Below are 27,031 nucleotides of genomic sequence, written 5' to 3'. Positions count from 1 at the left end.
GTTTTCCCTTGGAGTTCCTCCCCCTGCGGCGTTGGGCGGAGTTTCATACCGAAACAGACGCTTCTTTTGTCGGATCCGTTTCAACCTGACTCCCTGGGGTTTACGGCTGAAAAATAGACACTTAAACAGCCCTAAAATAATTAACACGAATACCTTGATTTTTAGTATCAACGCTGGTTTCTAACTGTCACGAAAGGTGAGTGAAAAGTTGTGTTTTGACGACGTTATAAGCGATTTTCAAGTCGTGTCTCCCCCAGTCTTTGTAACACTCATGGCGGCTCTGCAGTGAGAGCTTTGGGGCAAGAGCAAACAGATGCGCCCGCTCGCGTATCTGTTTTTCAGGAAATCCTCACTTTATTAGCGTTTCTGAAATGTGCACTTACTCTTTTTGGTAGCTTATAAAACCACATGGATAGTTAATTGTGCAATCTCCTCCAAATTATACCATTAAAATGACTTTTCACAAAATAACGAATTATACTACCAAACTGCACGTGTCCTACACATCCAGGCTGCTAATAAGAAATTAAGTCGACTGAGCGTGTTTTTATGTAACATTTCGTGGTATAATATAATATTATTTTCAAAAATGTGTTCGGTGAGAATACTTTTCTTGCCAGCGGAAGCTGCGTTTTGACTCCTGCCGGAATAAGGGCGCCATTACTGGGGTAGGAAGCAGAAAACGGTCGGTGTTCCCAAGACAAATTTATAAGGCTATGAGTAGCCTTGACTCAAAAATAGAAGTACATTACATTAGCAATGCCACGGCCCCTCGAAATATTTGAATGCAGTATATGATGAGCATTTTATATATTTTTATAGTTTTAGATATTCCCAAAATGTAACGGTAGATGGGAAACTCATGCATGTGGCAAGTTTTTTTGTGTGCAATGTAGGCCTATGTTCTCGAATAAGTTTGGAGGATCTGTTGTGTGTTCCGAAGTTTGACCTTATGAGCGGGCCATAACACTAGCCTATACACCGAGAAAGCGGCGCCTCGGTCGGGTGCACAGCTGCGCCACCGATTGGGGGATACGGGCGGGGGTAGTCGCGCACTTTCTGGCAGTTCGATTCAGCCCGCCGCCATGGAATGTTCAAGCTGTTCCAACATTCTATTCCCTTCTCTAAAACGCTCCCTCCGCCTAGGTTATCTACCAAGGCTAACCTATATACCAAACCAGTCGCGGTTAGTTAGGCTTTCGGTTAGGGGCCCGATGGAAAATAAGCAGAAAAATGGCCTGGCCGCGGAACTAATCGGTCCCTAGCCCTTGATCATGGGTGTCTTCTGTACGGGAGTTAAGAGCACTGTAGCTTGGTCTGCACATTAACACACGCTCGCGGTACAGTTTTGGAAGCATAAGGACCTTATTTTCATATCTGCAATAGAAAATAATTCTGCTGCTATTGAAAAATCACACGTTGAAACAAAACATTGATCGGTCCTACAATTATATTGTGTGCCACTGCCCTGAAGCAGTGGCTGCCTGAAGCAGCACTGCCCTAGCAATGTTGTTCTCTTATGATATAGGATGGACTTGGGCCGAGGGTCCATGTAACGCTTATTAGTCTAATGATCTAATACACTGATTATTAAAATATAATAATATAATGTTAGTTTCAATCTATTAAGTTCTCTATTTTCTGATCCACTTGTTTAAATTTAATAATATAAAACTGTTTTTAATTGACACATTTTCTACATTGTAAAATTGAGATTTTGATATTGTTGTGATAATTTTCTAAATCATGTTTATTCCTTTGAAAATGAATGGTACTGTCACTGACTGTGAAGCCATGGAGTTGTGTGCATCAGTCCCTACAGGCTTCCCTTCAAATTCACTACAATGTTATCCTCAATCCCCTGCATATGCCAACACCTTGCATAGAGAGTCTAACAGCTAGGCCTAGCCAATATGTCGAAATGGATGGTTAATTTACAAATCTGCGTAATGACATGGTGTTTTAGTACAATTCCAATGAAGTAGCCCAATAGGCCTAAACGTATTATCTTGTGAATGTAGCCTAATGCACGGATTGCGCCGAAGGATTGTGCATCCCGGGCACATCGGCTGCCCCGGAACACCTGTGATGTGCAGCTTGCATAGTAAAGCCCTGTCTTAGCAATTTTACGTTCCATTATTATAACCTATTGCAGGTCTAGAGTAGACACTAGCCTCTATACGATGAACAAGTAGCTTAAGTTAGCGGTATAGCTGAGAGGAATGCATAGCCTGTAACGGAGACGATGCCCCTGTTTTGGGATAACCTATGCAGCCTTCATTCCTCCCATCCTCGAAGACATCACCGATAGATGTGTGAAAATAGATTTTATGCTAGGCTACCAACCAAGTCATGTCAGATCAGGGATTATTTCTGTAACCTATGATCATTGGTCACCAGTGATCATATATATACACTGCTCAAAAAAATAAAGAGAACACTTAAACAACACAATGTAACTCCAAGTCAATCACACTTCTGTGAAATCAAACTGTCCACTTAGGAAGCAACACTGATTGACAATAAATTTCACATGCTGTTGTGCAAATGGAATAGACAACATGTGGAAATTATAGGCAATTAGCAAGACACCCCCAATAAAGGAGTGGTTCTGCAGGTGGTGACCACAGACCACTTCTCAGTTCCTATGCTTGCTGGCTGATGTTTTGGTCACTTTTGAATGCTGGCGGTGCTTTCACTCTAGTGGTAGCATGAGACGGAGTCCACAACCCACACAAGGGGCTCAGGTAGTGCAGCTCATCCATGATGGCACATCAATGCGAGCTGTGTCAAGAAGTTTTGCTGTGTCTGTCAGCGTAGTGTCCAGAGCATGGAGGCGCTACCAGGAGACAGGCCAGTACATCAGGAGATGTGGAGGAGGCCGTAGGAGGGCAACAACGCAGCAGCAGGACCGCTACCTACGCCTTTGTGCAAGGAGGAGCAGGAGGAGCACTGCCAGAGCCCTGCAAAAGGACCTCCAGCAGGCCACAAATGTGCATGTGTCTGCTCAAACGGTCAGAAACAGACTCCACGGCGGTGGTATGAGGGCCCGAAGTCCACAGGTGGGGGTTGTGCTTACAGCCCAACACCGTGCAGGACGTTTGGCATTTGCCAGAGAACACCAAGATTGGCAAATTCGCCACTGGCGCCCTGTGCTCTTCACAGATGAAAGCAGGTTCACACTGCGCACATGTGACAGACGTGACAGAGTCTGGAGACGCCGTGGAGAACGTTCTGCTGTCAGCAACATCCTCCAGCATGACCGGTTTGGCGGTGGGTCAGTCATGGTGTGGGGTGGCATTTCTTTGGGGGGGCCGCCAGCCCTCCATGTGCTCGCCAGAGGTAGTCTGACTGCCATTAGGTTACAGAGATGAGATCCTCAGACCCCTTGTGAGACCATATGTTGGTGCGGTTGGCCCTGGGTTCCTCCTAATGCAAGACAATGCTAGACCTCATGTGGCTGGAGTATGTCAGCAGTTCCTGCAAGAGGAAGGCATTGATGCTATGGACTGGCCCACCCGTTCCCCAGACCTGAATCCACATCATGTCTCGCTCCATCCACCAACACCACGTTGCACCACAGACTGTCCAGGAGTTGACGGATGCTTTAGTCCAGGTCTGGGAGGAGATCCCTCAGGAGACCATCCGCCACCTCATCAGGAGCATGCCCCGGCATTGTAGGGAGGTCATACAGGCACGTGGAGACCACACACACTACTGAGCCTCATTTGGACTTGTTTTAAGGACATTACATCAAAGTTGGATCAGCCTGTAGTGTGGTTTTCCACTTTAAGTTTGAGTGTGACTCCAAATCCAGACCTCCATGGGTTGATAAATTTGATTTCCATTGATAATTTCTGTGATTTTGTTGTCAGCACATTCAACTATGTAAAGAAAAAAAGTATTGAATAAGAATATTTAATTCATTCAGATCTAAGATGTGTTATTTTAGTGTTCCCTTTATTTTTTTGAGCAGTATATATAAGCAAAAAAAAGAAATGTTCTCTCACTGTCAACTGCGTTTATTTTCAGTAAACTTGTGAAAATATTTGTGTGAACATAAGATTCAACAACTGAGACATAAACTGAACAAGTTCCACAGACATGTGACTAACAGAAAGGGAATAATGTGTCGCTGAACAAAGGGGGGTCAAAAGTAACAGTCAATGCAGCTGGTGGCCACACCAGATACTAAGTACTGCAGTGCATCTCCTCATGGACCGCACCAGATTTGCCACTCAGGAGTGGTCCTTGAATTGCTTCTCTTCCCACAGACACGTTTGCGAATTATCCTTGCTTCACTCCTCACACAGCCGTTGGATAGGTCTATAATGCTGATATGCTATAGTCTACTTTATAGTCCCTTGCCCACTGTAGCTTACAGGTAATGGGTACACAATTTAGTGGGCTGCTGAAGGTTTAGTCTGGCTTTAGTGTATAATGGGCTGCAAAATAGCGGTGATGCAAATTTGGAGGGCAGGTCAATATAGGACATTTATTTACTAAATAAACTAAAGTAAAAAATAAATAAAAAATCTTTAAAAAAAAAAAGTAACAAAATAGCATTTAACAAGGCTATATACGGGGGTTCTACACTATGACTATGCAAGGTGTTCACCTAGGCTACGCAGTAGAACTTTGCAGCAAATTCGGATGGCAGACTGACAGGGACTCAGTCCCAGGTCTCTTCGCTGTCAGTTACAGTGCAAAGAGTTTCTTAATTTGGTTGTGCTTATAACGCATCATGGTCGTTTTAAGAGTGCATGCCTATAGTCTGAAGTTGCCAGGGGGAAACTTGTGTGCACAGTGACGCCTGTTATACCAAACATTAGGAACACCCCATCGCAACTGTGCATGGCCTATTGGTTAGCCTACTTGTAGTAAAGACGTCTGACCTTCGTCAGCTGAATAATTGGCATAACGTGCACCCTCTCCGTGTCAATGTTTTTGAACATATTTAGTCGTGGACATAACCATAGTATAACGTATTAAGAACCCTTGGTTGGAACGTCAAAAGTCAGTTCTTGAATTTGAGAAATCTTGTGTAGATCAATATCTTTACGTATTGGAATATCTGCCTACATGTACAAATTACCTCAACTAACCTGTACCCCGCATACTGACTCTGTACCGGTACCCCCTGTAATATAGCCTCGTTATTTTGTGTTACTTTTTAATTATTTTTTACTTTAGTTTATTTGGTCAATATTTTCTTAACTCTTCTTGAACTACACTTTTGCTTAAAGGCTTGTAAGTAAGCATTTCACGGCAAGGTCTACACGTATTCGGCACCTGTGACAAATAAAGTTCGCTTTGATTTTGTGGTTCCAGAATCTCTAGGAATCGGGTCAGTTGAGCTGCCCACAGACGCTGCACCATGAACGGCAGCAGCAGTGTGCCCTCTGCCTCCCAGACCATTCAGATAAAAACCGAGCCAGGTAGGCCAAATAATCAAACCACCATTCATCAACCACAAGCTATATCATTTCTTCTAGTAATAGTTTTGTAATTTTGTGTATCCTTCCTTCATGCTTATGTAATTACATGTAGGTGTATGTTTTTATCTTGTAATATTGTGTTGAATTCTGGTTGACTTTGAAAGATCAATGTGTTTGACATTTGCTTAGGTATGTGTCAGTTGTTGAAATCTATTCCAGGGTCAGCTTGAGGTTTATTGTGTCTACTAAAGGGGCCAGTCAAAACAAATGAAAGGCATGCCCTTTGATGTTGCTTGATGGTTGTCAGTTTGTCTGTTTTAGTTGTGGATGCATGGAGTAAGGAGGACTGCCTCACTCTTTTGGAGAGGATTCAGAGCTTGTTGCCTGATGGTGATGCCATGAAATACAAAACCACAGAGTCCCACTTTGACTGGGAGAAGGTCTGCTTCGGAGACTTTACTGGCGACATGTGCAAACAGAAGTGGGCAAAGGTGTCTACTGAGGTTAGCCAATCACAATTTCAGCCAATCACAAAATCAGAAAATCTATTTTCTGTGTGGAGGGAAGAGTGTCACAGAAATTGCAGAAAGAAATGTCTGTCGTCTCTATCTACTGGCAAAATGGCACTATGAAAATGTTTACAACATAATTTCTGTTTTTTATCTATTTGATACTGTCTTCAGGTGCGGAAGTTTAGGACTATGACAGAGCTCATAGTTGACGTCATTGAGTTTGTGAAGAACCCTTACAAAGGGAAGAAATTGAAGGTAAAGAATCAGATTTTACCTTATACTCATGACATTCCATGAAATACTAGGGTTATTTGGAGGAGGAGACTTGATCATTCACGATACTGTTGCCAATCTCACGCCTTCTACCATATGAATGGCAATTATTCTGTTTTCCACCCTATTAGACACACCCAGACTTCCCAAAGAAACCACTTACGCCGTATTTCCGGTTCTTTATGGAGAAGCGAGCTAAGTATGCCAAGATCCACCCGGAGATGAGCAACCTTGACCTCACCAAGATTCTGTCCAAGAAATACAAGGAGCTCCCAGACAAGAAAAAGGTGATGGTCAACTCTACCCTGCTCTTTCATTATGCCTTTGGGATCATCTTTATTTAATTCAAAGCAGCTCTCGCATCTAAACATGACATCACTGTATAGAAAACAGAGTGGTATGTGAATACACTTACCTGAAATAATTACTTTCTTTTCTTGCTTCAAATTTGATAGCTTTCTGTACTTCAATTGTAGCAGCTCTGTTAGTTTTTCAGTTAATAGCTAATTCACTGAGGGTTACTCTCTGTTCCCCACAGCAAAAGTACATCACAGAGTTTCAGCGAGAGAAGGAGTCATTTGAGAAGAATATGGCCCGATTCAAGTGAGTGGCATTTTCTCTTTCAAGCCGGTTAACAAGTTACTTAGTGTTCGGTGGCCAAATTAACTTCCTCTACTGGATAATAACCAACACTTTCCAAAGCTGACTAATTTCCCTTAAAAAAAAACGTGGGTGATCACCCCTCTATCTGTTTGTTGAAAGGGTATACCACCCATATACAGCTGCCTTAATATCTTTGCTCTTGTTCACGTCCAGAGAGGACCACCCGGAGTTGATAGAGGAGAGAAAGAAGTCGGACCTTCCTGAGAAGCCCAAGACGCCCCAGCAGCTGTGGTACAACCATGAGAAGAAGACCTACATGAAGCTCCACCCTGATGTGAGTGTTTGCAGAGGACCCATTCAGCTAAGTCTGGGATTTTGCTGAATGGAACTGTTGAGTGTTGTGCTTCCATTAATTCACCCTCAAAAGAAAATGTCCCTGTTGGAGTCCTTTGTGGTGAATGCCTTTCCTTTCTCTGGGGTTACCAGGTGAGCCAAAAGGAGCTGAAGGAGGCTCTGAGGAGACAGTGGTCCCAGCTCTCAGACAAGAAGAGACTAAAATGGATCAGCAAGGCCCTGGAGCTGCAGAAAGACTATGCGGTAAGAGGTTAGAGGTGAAGGGTCAAGAGTAAATATTCAATAGAATAGCACCTTGTCAGGACACAACTTGGTAATCCTTTACTACCTTTTCCTGGTAGAGTAAACCAGCACATTTTCATCATGTGTGATATACGCTGCTTAGAGAGTAACATGCACATTTCTAAATAAATATTATTTAATCCCTTTTAGGAAAGTCACAATCAATTACAATTTCACAGATTAAGTCTTGATGAGGAGAAATTGTCCATAATTTCTCATTGTCAACCAAAACGTTTGATTGAATCTATGGTTCTCACTACAGGGCAGTATGAAGGTCTACCAAGAGGCCCATCCAGATGCTGAAGAGCACGTCAAGTCCGTCCTCACCAAAGCTGAGCGGCAGCTCAAGGACAAGTTTGACGGCAGGCCAACCAAACCACCGCCGTAAGTTGCTTGATCGGAGTCACATTATTTGAATGAAAGAATAGTGGGCAAGTGGAGAGAGGGTAGAGGAATGTATAGGGGCACAGAAAAGCGACTGAGGTGGCGCTCAAACCCCCTGTCGCCAGGAAATATGTGGTCCAGTGTCGGCAGCGCTACCACTGCCAGACCCCTGTGGTCTCTAGGCAGTTCTGTAAAGACCAAAAGGGATTTTTGCCCTCATTATTTCTTTTAATCCAGAGATTATGGATAGGAGATCCTTTATTTATTTGCAAACAGTAAGTTAGTGGTTTCTGGTTTCTCTTGGTTTCTGTGGGGTTTAAAGACCTGTGGTGTAGTTGAATTCTATGGCGCTGAGCTAATGGTTTTCGGTCTTCAGGAACGGTTACTCCCTATACTGTGCCGAGCTGATGGTGAACATGAAGGATGTTCCCAGTACGGAGCGTATGGTGCTGTGCAGTAAGCAGTGGAAGGTGATGACGCAGAAGGAGAAGGACATGTTTCAGAAACGCTGTGAGCAGGTCAGTCTTGTTCAGCTCCGTTCATGAGGAAATGCAATGAAACAACAAGTCCTGGACTTGGTCCTCTGCTTCTTTTTAATAGCTGCTTCAAGTATTTTGGCCTCTATTGATTTCAATTGTTTGTTTTTTGCTGCCATGTCATGCTGCTTCTGGGAAACCTTGCAGAAAATATAGATAAATACCTGTTTATAGCTGTAGAAGTGTTGTGAAGGTTTAAAAGGATTTCTGTCATGATAACAAAGTTGTTTTTTTGTCATTCACAAATCTGAGCAATGCTCTTTCTTTCACCCCGCTGTTGGTGTTTCTGGCAACAGAAAAAGAAGCAGTATGAAATTGACCTACAGAGGTTTCTAGAGGTAAGTAGAACTGAATATAACCATATCTGTAGTACTGTACATATCACACTACACATGCTTAGCTGACCTGAGTTTTAGAAGTGGAAGTCTATGAAAGCCTCTGTCGGTTCTGTTTCCCCAGAGTCTCCCAGAGGAGGAGAGGGACCGCGTGATGACGGAGGAGAAGCTGGGGGGCTCGCGGCTGGGCATGGGGGCTGCTGGCAGCCCGCATGGAGCCAAGTCCCCCTCCGCCAAGGTGGGTCTCACAAAACTACAACAGGTATGTCACCACCTATCAGCCACTTGGCAAGTTGGGATATAGCTTTCTAAGTTACAGTGAACGCTTTTTTCACCTGGCCAGGCAGAAGTAAGGTTTACTAAGCGGTTCATATGTTGGGTCATGGGGATGTTTGAGCTGTTAAGATGCAGTGAGGGTGGATCGTTTACATTTTAAAGCAGTGGATGCTGGTGGAAGGAGCTATAGGAGGACGGGTTTATTGTAATAGAAAAATGGAACAGTTTCAAACACTGTTTGATATCTATTACAATGAGCACGTCCTCCTATTTCTCCTCACACTAGCCTCCTCTGTTTTAAAAGTGTACTAGGTACACAATGTATATGTGACGCCAGGTTTGTCTCTTATCGCATTCCTTCAGGAGCGCTGTCGCGAAGCTGAGCTGGAGCACTGGGTGCACGCTGGCCTGACGGCGAAAGAGAAGCGTGGCGGCAAGAAGAGGACCAAAATCCCTGAGACGCCCAAGACTGCCGAGGAGATGTGGCAACAGAGCGTCATAGGAGACTACCTGGCCAAGTACAGGGTGAGCGAGCAGCATTTTGTGTCTGCAAAACAGCCCTAGATAAAAACCATTTTTTAATAAACTGTAGGTCCATATACATTTTTATAGTTTTCTATTTGGTTTTAGTGTTTTACATTTATATTGAAGTAGTTATCTTTTCCAACAACATAACTTTAAAACATTTTTTAAACACGGTATACCTTGATGGGTCAATTCAAATTGGCTCGTGGGCCTGTAGTGGCCTACGGGCCGCCAGTTGAAGACCCCTGCCGTACTGCATCTAGGGATGCGTTTTAATCCATAGAGTCCTAAGGTTTAAAAATTCTGTGTCCTGTGTCTTGTGGTTAGAGTGACCGCAAGAAGGCCCAGAGTGCTATGGAGTCTGCTTGGAAGGCCATGGAGAAGAAGGAGAAGATCCCGTGGATCAAGAAGGCGGCCGATGACCAGAAGCGATACGAGGTTCAGTACCGGCCCGTGGTCAGTGACCAGATGTTTTGACCGCTGTCTTCTTCGGTTGTGCTGAAGAAATGTCAAAATGTTGGTCGCCCTCCCCACCCCCTGCCCTTTCTCTTTCCTCTCTCTCCACTATCCCTCTTCGTTGCACACCCTTCTCCAAGCTACCCCCGACGGAGTGTGGAGTTGGTGGATCCGTCCCGTCTGAATGCGTTTGCGTGATCTCAGTTTTTCTTGTTCTTCTTTGTTTCTACTGCTTTCTGCCATTGTACCAGAGTCTTGACATTTGTGTGTTTGTTTGCTGGATGTCACTGTTTGCACACTGTTGAAGTATGTAATGTGAGGGCCTCCCAAGTGGCACAGTGGTTTAAGGCACTGCATCGCAGTTGCTAGCTGTGTCTCTAGAGATCCTGGTTCGAGTCTGTCGCAGCTGGCCGTGACCTGGAGACTCATGGGGCGGTGCACAATTAGCCCAGCTTCGCCCGGGTTAGGGGAGGGTTTGGCCGGCAGGGACGTCCTTGTCCCATCGCACTCTAGCGACTCCTGTGGCTGGCCGGGCGCATGCACTCTGACACGGTCGCCAAGTGGACAGTGTTTCCTCCAACACTTTGGTGTGGCTGGCTTCCGGGTTAAGCAGGCATTGTGTCAAGAAGCGGTGTGGCTTGGTTGGGTCGTGTTTCGGTGAACGCGTGGCTCTCGACCTTCACCTCTCCCGAGTCCATACGGGAGTTGCAGCGATGAGACAAGACTGTAACTACCAATTGGATACCATGAAATTGGGGAGAAAAAGGGGTAAAAAATAAAAAGTATGTAATGTGTATTTCTATTGATTATCCATTCAACTGTCCCGGTGTGTAATTTTCATGGGCATACCATTAACCCTATTGCTGACCTGGGTCAAATACTTGATTTAATTTGCCCGATACAATGGAGCCCCCGTATTCCAAGTATTTGACATGTACAGTACACCCAGGTGTGTGTGTGTGTGTGTGTGTGTGGACTGTGCTCGTGGTGTAATGACAGTTATTCTCCCACAGAAGGAATTGTTGGAGTCTAGAATTCCCCAGTCAGGAGCAGGCCAGAGGAAACCAAAGTTTGAAGGGGAGCCCAAGAAGCCACCAGTGTGAGTATCCACACGCCAACTCTTTTGAGTGTTATTGTTATTACTGGTGTCTTTTTATCATATGGTTTCTTTTCTTGGCTTATCCTGGCCCATGTTCTTGTTCTTTTTCATTTTCTCTGTCTATTTGCTCAGTCCCTTTTTCCCCAAATGTCTTATCTTCTTTTCTTATTTTTCCACACCCTGTCAGTATCATTGTTTTGCTCCTTTTTCATGTCGTTCAGCACCTTATTCGGGCACTTTGTCTAGAACCTCTTAGATTCACCTACTTTTGCGTGTTGCTAATTGTTGTTTGTGTAGGTCCCTTGTATGTCCTTTTGTCAATTTCTATAGTGCCTTCAGAAAGTATTCACACCCCTAGACTTTTTCCACATTTTGGTGTTACAGCCTGAATTTAAAACGTTTTCAGTTTTTGGTCACTGGCTTACACACAATACCCCATAATGTCAAGATGGAATTATGTTTTTCAAAATGTTTACAGATTTTTAATTCAAAATTAAAAGCTGATATCTAGAGTTAATAAGTATTCAACCCTTGAGTCAATAAGTTATTGCAAGCCTAAATAAATTCAGGAGTAACAATATGCTAAATAAGTTGCATGAACTCACTCTGTGTGCAATAATAGTGTTTAACATGATTTTTGAATGACTATTTAATCTCTGTACCCTACACATACAATTATCTGTAAGATCCCTCAGTCGAGCAGGGAAGCACCAATTCAACCACAAAGAACAGGGGTTTCCAATGCCTTGCAAAAATGGGCACCTATTGGTAAATGGGTACAAAGAAAAAAAGCAGACATTGAATATCCCTTTGAGCATGGTATTAATTTCACTTTAGATGGTGTATCAATTAACTTAGTCAATGCAAAGATACAGGCGTCCTTCCTAACTCAGTTGTCGGAGAGGAAGGAAACCGCTCAGGGATTTCACCATGAGGTCAAAGGTGACTTTAAAACAGTTACAGAGTTGAAGGATGGGTCAACAACATTGTAGTTACTCCACAACACTAACCTAACTGACAGTGAAAAGGAAGCCTGTACAGAATAAACATTCCCAAAAATGCATCCTGTTTATGACAAGGCGCTAAAGTAATCCTGCAAATGTGGCAAAGTAATTAACTTTTTGTCCTGAATACAAAATGTTATGTATTCAGCAAATCTAGTACAAAGAATTACTGACTACCATTCTCCATATTTTCAAGCATAGTGGTTGCTGAATTATGTTATGGGTATGCTTGTAACTGTTAAGAATGGGAGTTTTTCAGCATGAAAAATAAATGGAATGGAGTTAAGCACAGGCCAAATCCTAGAGGAAAACTTGGTTCAGTCTGCTTTCCACCAGACACTGAGATGAATTCACTTCTTAACAGGACAATAACTTAAAAGGCCAAATCTACACTGGGGTTACTTACCAAGAAGACAGTGAATGTTCCGAGTTAGCTTTTCAAGCAGATTTTTGTCTAAACTATGGCTTGAAAATGACAAGACTTGAAAATGGTTGTCCAGCAATGATCAACAACCAATTTGACAGACCTTGACCATTGGGGAAAGGTTGCACAATCCAGGTGTGGAAAGCTCTTAGAGATTTACCCAGAAAGACTCCCAGATTGTAATCGCTGCCAATGTTGATTCTAATGTGTATTGACTCGGGGTATAACATGTAACTAATCAAAATATATTAGTGTTGAAATGTTTCTTCCACTTTGACATTACATAGTCTTTTGTGTAGATTGTTGACCAAAAATGACAATTAAATCCATTTTAATCCCACTTTGTAACACAACCAAATGTGGAAAATGTTTAGGGGTGTGAATACTTTCTGAAGGCACTGTAAATATGTATACTGGACAAAAATAAAACGCAACATGCGACAATTTCAAAGACTTTATTGAGTGACAGTTCATAGAAGGAAATCAGTCAATTGAAATAATAAATGGGGCCTTAATTTATGGATTTCAAATGACTGGGAATACAGATATACATCTGTTGGTCACAGATACCTTAAAAATGTTGGAGTGACCAACATTTGCCTCATGCAGTGCGACACATCTCCTTCGCATAGAGTTGAACAGGCTGTTGATTGTGGCCTGTGGATTGTTGTCCCACTACTCTTCAATGGCTATGTGAAGTTGCTGGATATTGGCGGGAACTGGAACACACTGTCGATCCAGAGCATCCCAAACATGCTCAATGGGTGACATGTCTGGTGGGTATGCAGGCCATGGAAGAACTGTGATATTTTCAGCTTCCAGGAATTGTGTACTGATCCTTGTGACAAGGGGCCATTTATTTTCATGCTGTAACATGAGGTGATGGCGGCGGATGAATGGCACGACAATGGGCCTTGGGATCTCGTCATGGTATCTCTGTGCATTGAAATTGCCATTGATAAAAATGCAATTGTGTTTGTTGTCTGTAGCTTATGCCTGCCCTTACCATAACCCCACCGCCACCATGGGGCACCGCTCGACCACACAACGCCATACTGTACACGTAATCTGCGGTTGAGAGGCCGGTTGAACGCATTTCCAAATTATGTAAAATTATGTTGGAGGTGGCTTGAATTAATATTAAATTCTCTGGCAATAGATCTGGTGCACATTCCGGCAGTCAGCATGCCAATTGCACACACACAAACTTGAGAACAGATCATTTTAGAGTGGCTTTTTTATTGTCTTATATTTGCATTTATTTTTATCCCCTGTCCCCGCAGGAGGCCTTTTGCCTTTTGGTAGCCCGTCATTGTAAATAAGAATTGTTCTTAACTGACTTGCCTAGTTAAATTAAATAAGCTTGTTGTGCATATGGAACATTTCTGGGATCTTTAATTTTAGCTCATGAAACATGGGACACTTTACTTTGCGTTTTTATATTTTTGTTCAGTGTATTTAGATGGACCTATGCCATTCCTTTGCTCATGGATTGCAGTTTGTATCAGGGATGCGACAAATGGACAACATTTAAACTGCAATATGTCACTTTTTGGGCGACCAGATTCACACTTCTCATTGAAAGCAAGTCCAAAAAGCGGTAATTCTGTTCTATGGGCGCCATTTCTAAGCTTCCCGTTCTGAAAGTTGAGTTTTTATGTCTTTTACTTTTGGTTTTGTACACCAGCTTCAAACAGCTAAAAATACAATATTTTTGGTTATGGAAAATATATTTCAGTGGTTTAGATGGAACAATTATTCTCTACACTATACTTGCTTGTTTTGTTACAAACTGACATTTTATCCTGAAGACAACCGTTAATTCACGTTGACTTCTTTCCATTTCATTATGTGGATTAGCGACTCGCAACAGAGTAAACAGCCAAGTGATCACAGTTCTTCTCCCTACATTCTCTTTTCCCTCCATTTACGTCTCACTCAATTTCGATTCGACCATTACTTATACACACACGAATGCTGCGCGCCTCCCATGAGAAATTACTGCCTATAAAAACGTATCTATCTAACTGATGGGATACACAACCAACTGTACAGAAGCAACATTCCTTGCCAAACCACAACGGCTTTACCACAAATTCAAAATGGACTGGTTGACTAAAGTAGGGAAATATGATGGCGTTTAGAATAATACATTAGTCTTGTCTAAGTTTATTTTAAGATGTTTTGCAAAGTGCTATAGTGTGCCTTTTTTAGAATAGGTTATAACCCCCCATAACTTTAGACAGGATCCAGACTGAAATATGCAAATGATGGAGGCAAATTGTGTATTCATTATTCTAGGGGCCTAGTTTGTTTCATGTTTAACAAAATCCTGCCCACTAAGTTTAAACTCACAAATGAAACACAGGGCAAAATAAAACAAGCACCAAATGTGGGTATCTACTGGTTAAAAGGGGAAGAATTGTTGCTTTCTAATGCTGCTAGCTGTATGTCTCAACTTCCACTATAAAGAGAATAAACACCCTGTTGAAATCGGAGTAATGGTGAACAATGATATTGCTGAGAGAGACGCACCTGTTTCAGTAGCGCGAGTTGCGGCTCAAATGGGCTTGGCAGTCCTTTTTAATTTGGCCGCATATCGACTGCAATAATTTCTGTAATCAGCGCTTTGTTAAAGATGTGTGTAGTGCTTTGTATTTGTGGCAAATAATTTGAAAGATGCTGCATATCCCCACTAATATTACAGCATTGTTGCGTTAGGTAGGCCTATTTTGTTAAATATTTCCCCTTTGGATGAGGAGTGGGACCTGTTAGTGGTCGTTTTGTGATAACTGTACTGTGATTTAAAAAATGTAAAAACAATTATGTTTTAGTATATTTTTTTTCTTAATGTTAAGTATTACATTTCATTTAAACGTTCACACCCTTAGTTTGTATTTACTGATCTGTGGGTGTAATTAATCTTGAATTAAACCATTCTCCCTGTCGCTCTCTCCCTCTTTCTCTGCAGGAGCGGCTACCAGATGTTCTCCCAGGAGCTGCTGACCAACGGCGAGCTAAACCACTTCAGCCTGAAGGAGCGCATGGTGGAGATCGGCAAGCGCTGGCACAAACTCAGCCAGAGCCACAAGGACAAGTACAAGAAGCTGGTGGAGGAGCTGCAGATTGAGTACAAGGCCGAGCTGGAGGCTTGGGTCAAGGTAAGGGAGGGTAATCTTTGGGTCAAATAATGACTATTTGTTAGGCAACTTTCTGAACAGTGGACACAAGGTCGCCTTGCCTGAAAATAATCAAATAAACATAAAACAATCTAACTGAACGAGACAGATTGCGTAAGGCGACATTGATACACGACGCAAACGTATAACCTGTGTTGTATTCTTCTAAAATCATTAAACAGTTGAATTGATAGATCAAATGTTATCAGAGCCTTTGGAAGAAATCAGTCTTAACATAATTTATTTAGTCATTTCTTCCCCCTTACTATTTTTTTCCCTCTTTCTTTCTCTTTTCCCCTTCAGTCTCTCTCTCCCCAGGAGCGAGCTGTTTATAAAGAGTTTTCCACCACAGTGAGTTGCACTCTCTCAAATATGTTCTTGACATCCCACTCAACCCTCATTCAAGATAGCACTTCATATACAGTGCCCCAAACATTTTTTGACATTTTTATTCATCTGTTATTTTACCAGGTAAGTTGACTGAGAACACATTCTCATTTACAGTAACGACCTTGGGAATAGTTACAGGGGAGAGGAGGGGGATGAATGAGTCAGTTGTAAACTGGGGATGATTAGGTGCCTGTGATGGTTTTGAGGGCCAGATTGGGAATTTAGCCAGGACACCGGGGGTTAACACCCCCTACTCTTACGATAAGTGCCATGGGATCTTTAATGACCTCAGAGAGTCAGGACACCCGTTTAACGTCCCATCCGAAAGATGGCACCCTACACAGGGCGGTGTCCCCAATCACTGCCCTGGGGCATTGGTATATTTTTTAGACCAGAGGAAAGAGTGCCTCCTACTGGCCCTCCAACACCACTTCCAGCAGCATCTGTTCTCCCATCCAGGGACTGACCAGGAGCAGTGGTATGCAGGGTGGTATGCTGCTGGCAAACATACAGTCATGCTATAACCCTTCAAATTGTATTTGTCACATATGCCAAACACAACAGGTGAAATGCTTACTTACTACAAGCCCTTAACCAACAATGCAGTTACGAAAAATAAGTGTTAAAATCCCGTTAGCGGGATCATTTGTCAACATCCGCTGAATTGCAGAGCGCCAAATTCAAATAAAATTACTAAAAATATTAAATTTTCATGAAATCACAAGTGCAATATAGCAAAACACAGCTTAGCTTGTTGTTAATCCACCTGGTGTGTCAGATTTCAAAAAAGCTTTACAGCAAAAGCTCTCCAAGCGTTTATGTTACGACATCTCTCTCAGCAGACAAAACATTACAAACAGCTAGCAGCAAAGTAGATTGGTCACAAAAGTCAGAAAAGCAATAAAATGAATCGCTTACCTTTGATGATCTTCGGATGTTTGCACTCACGAGACTCCCAGTTACACAATAAATGTTCCTTTTGTTCCATAAAGATTATTTTTATATCCAAAATACCTCCATTTGGTTGGCGCGTTTTGTTCAGAAATCCACAGGCTCGAGCGGTCACGACGGTGCAGACACAAATTCCAAATAGTATCCGTAAAGTTTGTAGAAACATGACAATTCTTTTTTTTATAATCAATCCTCAGGTTTTACTTCAACCGGACCGTAGCTTTTTCAATAGGAGAGAGATAAATGTGTGCTCCAAGCTGTTGCGCATGCAAAACACTGCTGGCACCCAGCCATCCACTGACACGATGTGATCCTTCTTGCTAATTGTGGCACCGGTTGAGGTAATTGAGGTAATATGTACATGTAGGTAGAGTTAAAGTGACTGCATAGAGTAGCAGCAGCCTAAAAGAGGAGGGGGGGGGTCAATGCAAATAGTCTGGGTTACCCTTTGATTAGCTGTTCAGGACTGGGGGATACCTAGTCAGTTGTGAAACTCAATGCCTTTAACTGAAATGCGTCTTATGCATTTAACCCAACCACTCTGAATCAGAGATGTGTGAGGGGCTGTCTTAATCGACACCCACGTCTCCAGCGCCCGGGGAACAGTGGGTTAACTGCCTTGCTCAGGGGCAGAATGACAGATTTCTACCTTGTTGCTGGATCGAATCCCCGAGCTGACCTTTCGGTTACTGGCCCAACGTTCTAACCACTAGGCCGCCCCAGGAATCTTATGGCTTGGGGGTAGAATCTGTTAAGACGCCTTTTGGACCTAGACTTGGTGCTCCGGTACTGCTTGCTGTGTTTGACAATGTTTAGGGCCTTCCTCTGACACCACCTGGTACACCACCTGGTATAGAGGTCCTGGACGGCAGGAAGCTAGGCCCCAGTGATGTACTGGCCTGTACGCACTACCCTCCGTAGTGCCTTGCCGTCGGAGGCCGAGCAGTTGCCATACCAGGCAGTGATGCAACCAGTACAGGATGCTCTTGATGGTGCAGCTGTAGAACTTCATACTCCTGCTATAACCCTTATCACTAATGCTATTATAGTTGTATTCCCCATTCACATCCTTCATATTCCATAGCTACTCTTCTCTGTAGCTGGAGTACTAAAAGCTGACACCAAATATATTTGCTTTAGATTAGTAAATGAAATTGCCTTGTTCTGTCGTTGTAGCCTGATGTGACTGCCGTAGTGACTATCTGTATGCACAAGCGGGTATCTAACGTTACTGCATTTGAATGGGGGGTAAAAACGTAATCATATTAGCATCTAGCTACTAATCATCATTGCTTTGAGCTTGAACCGTGTTTGTGTGCTGCCCACCCTCCATCTTTGCCGCCCTGTTCTCCCTCTTTGTTCTCTCCCTCCACACCTTCCTCCATCTATTCATCCTCCTCCTAATCCCCCCCCGCATGCAGAAACGGCGGAGCACCACCAAGGCGCGGGGCGCCCAGGGAGCCAAGGTGTGTTTGATGGCGACAGTGAAGGGGAAGGTGGTAGGTGCCAGGGCCGCAGCAGAGGTCGGAGGGGGCAAGCGGGCCATGGCGTACCGGGCCAAGGTAACTCCGCCGCTCTCGCCAGACTGCTTCTCTCTCACACACAGAGAAGCATTAGTCACACTCACTCACTCACATACAAACACTCGGACTTTGAGGCCGCTGCATGGGTGGTGGTCAGACTGTGGTACCCTGTGCTGTGTGTGTGGGCTCCTGCAATTTTAATGGTTTAGAATTAGTTCCCATACTTGATCCAGGGGCCCCCCAGGCGCTAAACAGTATAATTATTTGAATCAGCTGTGTAGTGCTAGGGCAAAAACCAAAACATGCACCCAGGGGGCTCCCAGTACTGAGTTTGGGAAACCCTGAGTTAAGGTAGATCATCAAGACCTGGATTCCTCTGTGGGCTTTAGTCGTCCTTACTGTGATTAAGGCTCAAACAGTCTGCGGCAGTTGGAGTGTGACACTGATTACTCTTACATGCTTTTACGTCAGTATGTTTTTAGTTTGTGTGTTTAACTTATCTTAAGGTGTTTGTGTGCGTGGTATTTGTTATCCTATCATGTTTGTCCTGTAATTGTGTATTCCGTGTGCTGTTATAAATGTATATGCTGTGCACCATTCTGTAAACGTGTGAGTTTGCGGTAAAGACCCTTTACCTGCTCTCCAGCAGGATACGTCCGACTCGGACGAGGATGATAAGACTGACTCGTCAGACTCTGATGATGAAGAATCGTCTGGCAGCTCCGACAGCGAAGATGAGGTGAACGGCACTATGCTTTAGTGTAGACTTGGGTCAAATACATAAGCAAAATATAAAGTATTTGAGGTGTGCTTAGTTTACCGGAGTTTGCATTTTGAGAGATCTGATTGATTTAGCCTAGTACAATCGAATAGTCCAATCACCACACTAATAGTAAAATGGATTTGACCCAGATGTTCTACTATCCTCTAGAATGACGACGACCCATCCGAGGGCTCCAGCAGCTCTTCCTCAGAGGACAGCAGTGACTCGGACTCAGATTAGCCACCCCCCCAAATAGGAGGGGCTGTGCGGGACACACCTCCTCACGAGTCAGGCGCAAGTTACAGCGGCGTCATCAATTCGCTCACACCTCTTTCTCACAAGGAGAAATGAGACTGGAGAAAACGAGACGAAATAAAGGGACGAATGGAAAAGTCATGCTCCCCCTGTTGACCTGGAGCACTTTTATTCAACTGGGACGAGATCTTTTACAGGGGCTGTTACGCGTTCAATGCCTTTCTAGGTGTTTATTATGAACAAGGAAATTTCTAATTAAAGCTGTTGAGGCTTTTTTTATGTTTTTGAACAAGACTGGTTTCTACAGAGTTTTTGACTGGGAGGGGAATATTGAGGAGTTTGCTGTTTTTTGTCCTTGGGTCTAACAGTCCGTGCAGAGGGAGGACTGTTGCTGCTTTTCCTCCATTGAAACATCTGGTCAATCCCTCTAAAATAAAATGCACTTTTTTCTTGTGAATTCTTCTTGTGTGATTTCAACCGTTAGTTGATGTTTATTTATAGAGCTTTAATGTAAGAAGTATGCTCAGCTCTGTTACTGATGGGGTAGGTTTGCAACCGAAATGACAGCCTATTCCATATAGTACACTACTTCTAGCCATAACCAAGTGAGCAGGTGGCACTTGAACATGTACATAGTGGGAAACTAGTCTTATCATCCCTGAGCTCTGACTTGTCACACATGTGGGATCTCTGTCACTTAAGGAAATTACATGCATCCACGACTTCACTGGTAATTAAGAGCTTCCGACTTGGGCATGAACGCAGCGTTAGACATTTCTATGAAGGGACGATCCACAAAATACAGCTATACTTTTCCCCACTAACCTTGGCTGTAGTCGATTTCCCTAAACAATTTGTAGTACCTGTATGTATTAAGCTTCAGTATTTGACATTGCAAAAGTATCCCTTTCTGGGCAAGCTGACCAAATTCACATGTGTGTTACAGATCCATCACTCACTGAAAGCAAGTCTAAGAAGCGGTAGATCTTTCTATGCTTGCAGTTTCAAACAGCTGAAAATATATTTCTCAGCCGTTTAGATGGTACAATGATTCTCTACACTATACTAGCTTGTTTTGTTAGGCAAACTATTAGAATATTTGCAACCGGGAAATGGCAGTGATTTCTGCATAGTCCACCTTTAAATTCTGTTTTATCAATGTCAAAATTCAAAACTAATCATGCAATTTTCCATTGCTCATACTGTATGTAAAATGTACATAATTCACAAAACAAAAATGACATGTTGCTTTTGTTTTTATACAGACATATCAATATTTAAACAAACAAATGCATAAACTCAACTTGTCTTTCCCCAGATATAATACACATCCCCTGTACCAGGAGTGATACCAATAAATAAACTCAACCACCTGTGCATAATGCATTTACAGTGTTTTGTAGACTTGCAACAAGCATTCAGAACAGCCCATGGATCCTTACAACTGCACTCATTAATATAAACCCTGTAAGGTCAGTGTCCACAACATAAAAACATCCCCATTATTTATGCATTGGATGTATCTCAATCCACCACTTCCACATCTGCGGTGAAAGACAGCTTGCGCCGTGTTTGTCAGACCATAAGACATCCTGAAAATCCATCTTCTCACACAATTGTCTGTGGCATCCGAACAGTTTGGCCTACATACTATTATGAACCCTCTATGGAAAGATGACTCTCACGAACACGTACATGTCGGTTGCTTTTGTCTGAAGGGCCCCTGGTACCAGTTGAAAAAAATGTATATTGCCAAAAAAGAAAGGGGTTAGATACATGTAAACATAAAAAGAAAAAAAAAGAAATCCTGATCTTTCACATAAGGGACAGACACTTCAGAACAAACTTCCTTTAGATAATTTTTTTGGGTGGGGGCTAGCCGTTTCATGTAGTGAATGTTATACAATGTGTTTGCATGGGCTAAAAGTAGTAAGGCCCCATTTCTTTCTTCTATCAAATAATTTACTTTTTTTTCATACTTCAAGGGGTCTTATAGTAAAATGATCCTTGGTCCTTAAAATAATTGCATTTAGCTTTGCCTGGGGAGTGTCAAGATGGAGGCACGGTGACTTCATCACAGTGCCCTCAGTCATCTAGTGTAAATATAAATCCTTGGCATTACCCTATTCTCTTCCTGATCGGCTACATAAACTGAGAGCAAAGACAAAACACCTAGTAATACAGGGGCGAAACCACAATTACAAATCCCATGAGCCATTTCTGCCAACCTAACAAAATCCAAGTCTTTGGGGTCCTGTAAAAAGGTAATGGACTGTCTCTACAAATATTTGTATTGCTTTGAGACAACTTGAAATAAAATGGGTCATTTTCAGCAAGTCCAGTATCAAACACCAATTTGTCCATGCAAACCACTGCATGACTTAACGCATTACCTCAATCATGCAAAATCTAGGTCAGGGTTCCATTTCAAATGCCACTGAGAAAACAAAAAGGTTTTCAGATTAACTGTATTCACTTGTCTATTTCATAGCAATACACCTAATTTAACTAGACTGGTGTCTGGCAATTCCCCATTGTCAATGCAATGGTGGAAACTCACTTAAGGAATCACAAATTCCTCTCTGAATGAAGTCATTCATTGAATGTCATAAGTACCAACGACAAAACAAAGAAACCCAGTAGAAAATAGATGCTCCAACGTGCATTGCTTAGTTCTGGACAACGGAAAAGCCATTCTAGCGAAGACAAAAATATAACACTTTTTTTTTCATTAACTTAATTTATCCATCCTCATCCCTCATTTACAGACACACACAAGTATTAGAAAACACAATGAAGAGGTCCCATTTGTTAGTCTCAATAAACCCCATGTCACCCAGTTACATTTGATCCGAATGAACTGTTGCGGTTCTGACGTCCGTAGCGAACCTATTACACAGTCCCAACATGCGTTACAACTGCAGTTCAATAAAACATTTATTTTTTTATTTTAAAAAGGGACTTATTTTTTCATACACCACCAGAACATTGTCATCTCCGTATGACTATTATTATAATAATAATAATAATAATAATAACAACAACTTACTTCCCACTCGTTCACACCAAACCATGATCAAAACTAGAACTATAGAAATACGCTGGTCAAAATCTAAAATGAACACAACTATTTTGTCACGCTATTGTGATATATTAGAAATAGTCCGTAGATCAACAGCGCCTCTTCAACCTCACGAGGCTGAATACATTTGGCTTGGCCCCTAAGACAACTACTAACTTCAACAGATGTTACCATTGAGAGCATCCTGTCGGGCTGTATCACCGCCTGGTACGGCAACTGCACCATCCGCACCCACAAGGCTTTCCTGAGGGTGGTGCTGTGCGCCCACGCATCACCGTGGGCACACTGCCTGCCCTCCAGGACTACAGCAACCAGTGTCACAGGACCTCAGCCACCCGAGCCACGGCCTGTTTACACCGCTACCATCTAAAAGGCGGAGACAGTACAGGTGCATCAAAGCTGGGACCGAGAGACTGAAAAACAGCTTCTACACGACATGACCAAAAGTATATGGACACCTGCCTGTTAAACATTGCATTACAAAATCATGGGCATTAATATGGAGTTGGTCCCCCCTGGACACTGATGTTGGGCGATTAGGCCTGGCTTGCAGCCAGCGTTCCAATTCATCCCAAAGGTATTCGATGAGGTTGAGGTAAGGGCTCTGCATAGGCCAGTCAAATTCTTCCACACCGATCTCAGCAAACCATTTCTGTATGAACCTTGCTTTGTGCACGAGGGCATTGTCAAAATAGGGAACGGCCTTCCCCAAACTGTTGCCACAAAATTGGAAGCACAGAATCGTCTTGAATGTCGTCATATGCTTCAGCATTAACATTTCCCTCCACCGGAACTAAGGGGCCTAGCCCGAACTATGAAAAACCTCCCCAGACCATTATTCCTCATCCACCAAACTTTACAGTTGGCACTATGTTTTGGGGTAGGTAAACATTCTCCTGGCATCTGCCAAACTCAGATTTGTCTGTCAGACTGCCAGATGGTGAAGCGTGATTCATCACTCCAGAGAACGATTTCCCCTACTCCAAAGTCGCTTGGCATTGCGCATGGTGATCTTAGGCTTGTGTGTGGCTGCTCGGCCATGGAAACCCATTTCATTAAGCACCCGATGAACAGTTCTTGTGCAGACGTTGTTACCAGAGGCAGTTTGGAACTCGGTAGTGAGTGTTGAAACCAAAGACAGATGATTTTTACGCGCTACGCTGTTCAACGGTCTCGTTCTATCAGCTTGTGTGACCTACCAATTTGCGGCTGAACCATTGTTGCTCCTAGACATTTCCACTTCACAATAACAGCACTTACAGTTGACTGGGTCAGCTTTAGCAGGGCAGAAATTTGACGAACTGACTTGTTGGAAAGGTGTCATCCTATGACGGTGCCACGTTGAAAGACACTGAGCCATTCTACTGCCAATGTTTGTCTATGGAGATTGCATGACTGTGTGCTCAATTGTATACACCTTTCAGCAACAGGTGGGGCTGAGATAGCCAAATCCACTCATACTTTTGTATATATGGTGAATTTTTGGGGGTTTCGGACTGACATTGCTCGTTCTAATATTTATTTAGTTCTTAATTCCTTTCTTTTAGATTTGCGTGTACTGTTTTTGTATTTTTAGGCATTACTGTACTTTGAAGCTATGAACATAAGTATTTTGCTACACTTGCGATAACATTAGCTATATATGTCTCCTGACCCCTCCTGTCTCAGCCTCCAGTATTTATGCTGCAGTAGTTTATGTGTCGGGGGGCTAGGGTCAGTTTGTTATATCTGGAGTACTTCTCCTGTCCTATTCGGTGTCCTGTGTGAATCTAAGTGTGCGTTCTCTAATTCTCTCCTTCTCTCTCTCGGAGGACCTGAGCCCTAGGACCATGCCCCAGGATTACCTGACATAATGACTCCTTGCTGTCCCCAGTCCACCTGGCCGTGCTGCTGCTCCAGTTTCAACTGTTCTGCCTTCTTATTATTCGAACATGCTGATCATTTATGAACATTTGAAAATCTTGGCCATGTTCTGTTATAATCTCCACCCGGCACAGCCAGAAGAGGACTGGCCACCCCACATAGCCTGGTTCCTCTCTAGGTTTCTTCCTAGGTTTTGGCCTTTCTAGGGAGTTTTTCCTAGCCACCGTGCTTCTACACCTGCATTGCTTGCTGTTTGGGGTTTTAGGCTGGGTTTCTATACAGCACTTTGAGATATCAGCTGATGTATGAAGGGCTATATAAATAAATTTGATTTGATTTGGATTTGATTAGCAAATTATGTGTACGTGACCAATAAAATTAGATTTGAACCGTTGTGAAGTGACAATGACAAGATTGCATTGACAACAAGTGTGGCAACCTGACACTACACATGCCATCAACTGGTTGCAAATAGGCTGGCACCATTTTGATTAATGCAAGTTGCCAGAAACTCTTCCGTTTTAGACTTTGACCAGGGTTTGTCTTCCACCTCAAACAAAGCCCCCTTTCCCAATCCCACCAATAACCGTCCTATTCCAAGCCGCCAAAATGGCATACACTCGCGCACACACACACTCAAGTCTTTTGTTGTCATAAGGGGACCTCCAGGAGCTTTTTGTGGAGGTACTGCTTCACCTCCTCTATACCATTCAGCTTCTCCAGTTCATGATAGGGCAGCTGTGGAATAGAGGAACAACAGAGGGAGTGAGGAAAAAGAGGAGAGAGGAACACAAGGAGGGATGTCAGTAACACTGTTAGTTTTATACTTATTGGGCAAAGCGGACCATTAGTAGACCAGTTACCTGGTAGCAGTTGCCAATTCAAAAGCGTCATCGGATGATTGTAATGGAGGTAAAGGAATACTGACATTTGGTTGAAATGTGGTTGTAAGATGTTTAAAATGTGGTCATATATATATATATATATATATACAGTGCCTTGCGAAAGTATTCGGCCCCCTTGAACTTTGCGACCTTTTGCCACATTTCAGGCTTCAAACATAAAGATATAAAACTGTATTTTTTTGTGAAGAATCAACAACAAGTGGGACACAATCATGAAGTGGAACGACATTTATTGGATATTTCAAACTTTTTTAACAAATCAAAAACTGAAAAATTGGGCGTGCTAAATTATTCAGCCCCCTTAAGTTAATACTTTGTAGCGCCACTTTTTGCTGCGATTACAGCTGTAAGTCGCTTGAAGTATGTCTCTGTCAGTTTTGCACATCGAGAGACCGAATTTTTTTTCCCATTCCTCCTTGCAAAACAGCTCGAGCTCAGTGAGGTTGGATGGAGAGCATTTGTGAACAGCAGTTTTCAGTTCTTTCCACAGATTCTCGATTGGATTCAGGTCTGGACTTTGACTTGGCCATTCTAACACCTGGATATGTTTATTTTTGAACCATTCCATTGTAGATTTTGCTTTATGTTTTGGATCATTGTCTTGTTGGAAGACAAATCTCCGTCCCAGTCTCAGGTCTTTTGCAGACTCCATCAGGTTTTCTTCCAGAATGGTCCTGTATTTGGCTCCATCCATCTTCCCATCAATTTTAACCATCTTCCCTGTCCCTGCTGAAGAAAAGCAGGCCCAAACCATGATGCTGCCACCACCATGTTTGACAGTGGGGATGGTGTGTTCAGGGTGATGGGCTGTGTTGCTTTTACGCCAAACATAAGGTTTTTGCATTGTTGCCAAAAAGTTCAATTTTGGTTTCATCTGACCAGAGCACCTTCTTCCACATGTTTGGTGCGTCTCCCAGGTGGCTTGTGGCAAACTTTAAACAACACTTTTTATGGATATCTTTAAGAAATGGCTTTCTTCTTGCCACTCTTCCATAAAGGCCAGATTTGTGCAATACACGACTGATTGTTGTCCTATGGACAGAGTCTCCCACCTCAGCTGTAGATCTCTGCAGTTCATCCAGAGTGATCATGGGCCTCTTGGCTGCATCTCTGATCAGTCTTCTCCTTGTATGAGCTGAAAGTTTAGAGGGATGGCCAGGTCTTGGTAGATTTGCAGTGGTCTGATACTCCTTCCATTTCAATATTATCGCTTGCACAGTGCTCCTTGGGATGTTTAAAGCTTGGGAAATCTTTTTGTATCCAAATCCGGCTTTAAACTTCTTCACAACAGTATCTCGGACCTGCCTGGTGTGTTCCTTGTTCTTCATGATGCTCTCTGCGCTTTTAACGGACCTCTGAGACTATCACAGTGCAGGTGCATTTATATGGAGACTTGATTACACACAGGTGGATTTTATTTATCATCATTAGTCATTTAGGTCAACATTGGATCATTCATAGATCCTCACTGAACTTCTGGAGTGAGTTTGCTGCACTGAAAGTAAAGGGGCTGAATAATTTTGCGCGCCCAATTTTTCAGTTTTTGATTTGTTAAAAAAGTTTGAAATATCCAATAAATATATTGGATATCCATGATTGTGTCCCACTTGTTGTTGATT

General features: G+C 42.9%; 2 protein-coding genes across 15 annotated transcripts in view; one reads left to right on the top strand and one right to left on the bottom strand.

Annotated features, from left to right (window-relative positions):
• Positions 1 to 20,939, top strand: LOC109874525 (nucleolar transcription factor 1-like). Of its 12 annotated transcripts, none has more exons than XM_031809724.1 (20): positions 1 to 196; positions 5,332 to 5,438; positions 5,760 to 5,941; positions 6,122 to 6,205; positions 6,355 to 6,510; positions 6,762 to 6,826; positions 7,040 to 7,160; positions 7,313 to 7,423; positions 7,725 to 7,846; positions 8,223 to 8,364; positions 8,679 to 8,720; positions 8,842 to 8,955; positions 9,357 to 9,518; positions 9,846 to 9,956; positions 10,988 to 11,073; positions 15,473 to 15,662; positions 15,984 to 16,031; positions 18,443 to 18,583; positions 19,194 to 19,283; positions 19,476 to 20,939. In XM_031809724.1, the coding sequence occupies exons 2-20, from the start codon at positions 5,378 to 5,380 to the stop codon at positions 19,545 to 19,547; spliced, it is 2,100 nt and encodes a 699-aa protein (XP_031665584.1). In that variant the 5' UTR covers positions 1 to 196; positions 5,332 to 5,377; the 3' UTR covers positions 19,548 to 20,939. The 12 variants fall into 12 exon arrangements, with proteins under 12 accessions (XP_031665584.1, XP_031665583.1, XP_031665582.1 ...); XM_031809723.1 differs by having other exon boundaries at positions 19,191 to 19,283; XM_031809722.1 differs by having other exon boundaries at positions 9,846 to 9,974.
• LOC109875109 (FAST kinase domain-containing protein 3, mitochondrial-like) overlaps positions 20,803 to 27,031 on the bottom strand; it is a 33,768-nt gene continuing 27,539 nt past the window's right edge. For all 3 annotated transcript variants that reach the window (XM_020467299.2, XM_020467300.2, XM_020467301.2), the window contains one exon: positions 20,803 to 25,245. In XM_020467299.2, the coding sequence (XP_020322888.2) occupies positions 25,159 to 25,245 (87 nt within the window). In that variant the 3' untranslated portion in view covers positions 20,803 to 25,158. The remainder of the gene's footprint in view (positions 25,246 to 27,031) is intronic.

This window comes from Oncorhynchus kisutch, linkage group LG30, assembly GCF_002021735.2.
Source record: "Oncorhynchus kisutch isolate 150728-3 linkage group LG30, Okis_V2, whole genome shotgun sequence".
NCBI classification, from domain to species: Eukaryota; Metazoa; Chordata; class Actinopteri; order Salmoniformes; family Salmonidae; genus Oncorhynchus; species Oncorhynchus kisutch.
The sequence above is the reverse complement of the archived record's forward strand: the minus strand, read 5'-3'. Positions and strand labels throughout refer to the sequence as shown.